At 46.0% G+C, this 4,337-nt stretch overlaps 2 protein-coding genes across 2 annotated transcripts in view; one reads left to right on the top strand and one right to left on the bottom strand.

Annotated features, from left to right (window-relative positions):
• The window catches only part of ACKR3 (atypical chemokine receptor 3), a 123,587-nt gene that overhangs the window by 40,639 nt on the left and 78,611 nt on the right, over positions 1-4,337 (bottom strand). The window lies entirely within an intron of this gene.
• Positions 1,262-4,337, top strand: part of IQCA1 (IQ motif containing with AAA domain 1) — a 91,071-nt gene continuing 87,995 nt past the window's right edge. Inside the window, 1 exon segment of the mRNA XM_019616864.2 lies at positions 1,262-1,424. Coding sequence (XP_019472409.1) covers positions 1,414-1,424 — 11 coding nt within the window. The 5' untranslated portion in view covers positions 1,262-1,413.

The following is a 4,337-nucleotide window of genomic DNA, read 5'->3' as shown; positions in this document are numbered from 1 at the left end:
AAAAGGAAAAGAAGAAAGAAACAGGAACCAAAACACCAAACCCATGAGATAGGCACAGCCATCATGCTGCCTGAAAATCAATACATCTTAGAGGCTTTTTATTATGATCTTGGTTCTTCAAAGTTTACATTTTCAAGCTTTTCTCCAAAACCAGAGGAGCTAGGAACTTTATTTCAAAAAACCCTATAGCCAAGACTGTCACCTAATTATATGAGCAAGGGCTTCAAGAGGAAAGAAAAAAAAACAAAAAAAAAACCAAAAACAACAAAAGAAGTAAAGGAACAGAGACATGCAGAGATTTATGGCCAAAAATGTGCTCGCTGCCAAATGCTCATTGTCCCAAGCTTCTTTCTTTTTTCATTCCCCACCCGCTCTGCGGAGGAGTGCATTTTTCCCCCAGAATGATGTGCTGTAATCCTCTCTTTCTAGCTTTTATTTTTCCCCCTTTTAAAAGAGGCAGCCTTTAATGTTCTGTAATGGATGCTCCTTGTTCTGTATACATGCAATAAATTAAAATGGAATTAATTTTTTTTCAAAGACTCCAGCTTCACCACCGTGCAAGCAGCTTGAGCCATTGTTTGCAAGGAAATAAAACATATGTGCAGCCCTCACCACCAGCTTCTTACAACACCAGGGCTCCCAAACGATGGCCGTGATGTTACAGCATTGCAACGTGCCACTGAATCATGGAATTGCTGAGACTGGAAGGGCCCTTAAAGGTTATCTGTGATGAGCAGGGACACTTACAGCTCCATCAGGTGCTCAGAGCCCTGTCCAGCCACCGAGAAAGCACCAGTAGGTGCTGGGTGACTGGAAGGGATCCAGCCATGGAGTGAGCACAAGTAGGTGTGTGCTGGGTGACTGGGAGGAAAAGCAAACATACCAAACTTCCTCACAGCCTTCTACCTGCAGATGTGCTCCACGAAGGCAAGGCAATGGTGGAACTGAAGGGGATATGAATGCAGGACAGGTTTCGATCTGCTGGGCTTTTTGTTTTGTTCTTTTCCATCTGAGGGGGAAAAAAGAGGTCAAAAAGTTGTTGAGTTTTGTATTTTTTGTTTGGTTGTTTGGTTCTGTTTGTTTTTAAGTCACTAGAGAAGCTTGCCACGGGGGAAAATAGGAACAATGTGAGTGCAACTGAAAGAAAAAAAATCCTCGGGGAAGAGCAAGGCGAGGAAAAGAGATGGAGATAAAGGGGAAAAAGAGAGCAAACGAGGAGAGAAGGAAAACAATAGAAAGCAAAAAGAGTAGACAGGAGAAAGGAAAGGGAGGAGAGATTGAGAACGGCCCGTCTCCAGGGCCGCCCCACGCCTCGGCCAGGCCGCGTCCCGCCCCGTCTCCATGGCAACGGCGTGGCCGCGGCGGAGCAGCGCAACACCGTATCCGCAGCCCTGAGCCCTGGGAGCGGCCGGCATGTCGCAGGCGTGAGTAGCACGGGGACGTGGAAAGCATGGGGAGCTTTGGTACCCGGGGCAGAGATGCTTAAAGGGATGTTAACCGTTATTTGTCAAGCGGGGGAAGCAGGAATGGCTGCCACATCAAGACACAGACTCAGTCCAACAAAGAGGTAGCGCAGCAGTAAGTCACAGCTGAGCCTGCAGTACGGATATTGCAATGCTATGCAGCCACATCCTGTGTCCTGGATAGAAATGCTGCACAGCACACGGCTTTTTCTTGAGTTTGAGGCTGCTTTTCAGACATCTGGAAAAACAGCTGCTGCAACACAGAGAGGAATTGCACATGTCTCGTGCAGCCAGTTGGACGTGCTGGATTTACTAAGTATGTGCACAGGGCAGTTGTCCTGCATGCACTGCATCTCTAAGCGGACACATTGGCAATGCTTACAGCACAGCATTACACTGCACACAGCTTTCACAGCATTTCCAGCCCCTTTTTGAGAAGCGCTGCCATCCTCAAGGCACTGTGAGTTTATTATTTTTAATGGAAGTGTGGTCTGCAGCTCATGGAAGCTTTATATCAAGTTATAGACGGGACACTCAAAGCACTCAGCTGCATTCTCTTAGGGCCTGTGTGCTCCATCAGCCAGCTAAAAGAAAAGTTGGCACGTGCAGACAGGCTTGACATTTTCTAAGTACAGTTGTAGCACTCACAAGAAAGCACGCCTACTACGTTTGCTGTAAGGTTGATTAAGAAGCAATACATCCCACTTCCTAAAGTACTCAAGCCCCAGCATTTGCATACAGATGTACATTTTGTTCCAGATACTGAACAGGAGATTTGCATTGATGTTATTGCGTTTATGTTTTCCTGCTGTGTTTCCTCCTCTTTCATGAATTTGCTTACCATTTAGTTGACCGATAGAATCTTGGCCTTAACTTGCCCTAACAGCCCCAGTCTAGACATGTTCAAACCTGAGCCCTGGCACTGCTTCCTTTTGTATCAGACTTTAATCGGCTGTAAGACATTTGCCACTGCCACCGAGGAGCTTTAAACAATCAAAAAGCTTTAAAAATTTAATCTCACATCACAAATAGAACTTACATAATAAAGCCAATGGTTAAATATTAATCTAAGACATTTTAGAGTCACCACTTTCACTTCTGACAAGAGCGACCAAAGGAAAGCTACATGTATTATGTTACACCCCCAAAGCTTGGTTAAAGACAATTTAGGTTGCAAAACCAAGAACCGAAAAGGTAAGAGAAACTCAGAACAACTTTTCATCCCCTTTTCCTCTCCGCTTTAGGTGGTTGCACTATGATGCTGCTTCTCATTCTGTGATCACATCCTATTTTCTTCCCGCTGGGCCCAAGGCTCCTTCAGTGATTGGGCTGTTGTTGAACATTTCTTTTTTTCCCTTCATTCACCCTGTGGCCCCCAGGCCGTATTCTTCAAATTCCATTCAAACACCACAATTATTAACTTCCTCTGGGCATTCCTATCATGTTCTCTCCCAGATATCTACAGATTCATCTTCACCCCTTTTTCCACCCCTGGTGAGCATCAGTGTGTCATCCCCCTTATATTAAAGGGGGAGAAAAAGAGACAGAATCAAAAGGACCATAACTATTCTCAAAGCTACAACTCCTTCCCATGCCTCCCTTCATCTGTAATGAGCAGGCAGGGAAAGATCTCATGTGTTACTCAGACATTTCCTCCTTTGGGAAAAAGTATTGTCAGTGGAAATATCCCAGCAGCACTTGTGCTAGAAAACAGTTGAAAGAAGAGGCCACAATTTCCAAGAAACAGAGGAGACAGCGTTAACTTTAAATGAGCACAGAGCCTAGCAGAGGTAGAGCAGCACCCAGACAGAGCATCGGTGCTTTACGCACGTAACCATAGGCAGCTGGATGGACCTTTCCTTTGCTAAGGAAAGAAAAGAAAGCAAAAAGGATCATTAATAGAGAAACTTCATTGCCACACCAGTAAGCTGTGGTGTGGGCATACCTGCCTTGAGCTTTAGGTCTGTGCTTTAGTTCCCCAAATACTCGATTCTGTACAACATCCTGGCTAAGGGAAGCAAGCTGAAGGGAAGATGTCTACTAGTGTTATCCCTACCAACAGCTAAGAATTTTGGCACAATTATTGGGCTGTTGTTGTATTAGGAGCAAGGCCTGACCAAGTTCTATTCCATGAGTCAGCACTGCTCCAGACCACAAGCTAACTGCTTTTAAAGCAGGAATCGATTCGAACGATGTTTAAACCTATTTCTTTTCATTCTTACAGGCCACGATGATCTCTGTTTCTGTCCTATAGTATATGGAGCCCAGCAGTCACCTGAGCAGGTTGTCTTGGTGGAACAGGCACTCTGCTGACTGCAACAGACCAGCAGTCAGCTCAAGTCTGGTGATTTTTCGGTAGAAGCAAAGCAGCTGCATTTGTGTGAGCCTCTCTTCCTCTCGGGGCCTCACTTTCCCCTCCAACCTTTGTCTCCTGTTTCTTTATTTTCACAAACGCTGCAGGGCAGGGTTTCCCTGCCTCCTGTTTGCCCAGGGCTTAGCACAATGGCTGGTCTGTCAAGCCTCAAGCATCTACAGGAGACCTGAGGGCTGGCCCCTGCACACACTTCCTTGTTGCTTGGCCCACATCTCAGTTGCCTGCAGTGCTGCACGGACACCTTGACGCTGCATACCTACACTCAGTTGAGTTGGAAGGGACCTTTAAAGGCCATCTGGTCCAACTCCCCTACAGAGAACAGGACACCTACAGCTCTATCAGGTGCTCAGAGCGCCGTCCAACCTCTCCTTGGGTGGCTCCAGGGCATCCAATATCTCTCTGCGCAACCTTCTTCCCATGCCTCACCACCCTTATTTTAAAAAACTTCATTATATTCAACCTAAATCCCCCTATTTCAGTTTGAAACCATTTCCCTTTTT

Source organism: Meleagris gallopavo, chromosome 7 (genome assembly GCF_000146605.3).
Source record: "Meleagris gallopavo isolate NT-WF06-2002-E0010 breed Aviagen turkey brand Nicholas breeding stock chromosome 7, Turkey_5.1, whole genome shotgun sequence".
Lineage (NCBI taxonomy): Eukaryota > Metazoa > Chordata > Aves > Galliformes > Phasianidae > Meleagris > Meleagris gallopavo.
Note: the sequence above shows the minus strand (reverse complement) of the source record. Positions and strands in the feature narration are given on the sequence as shown.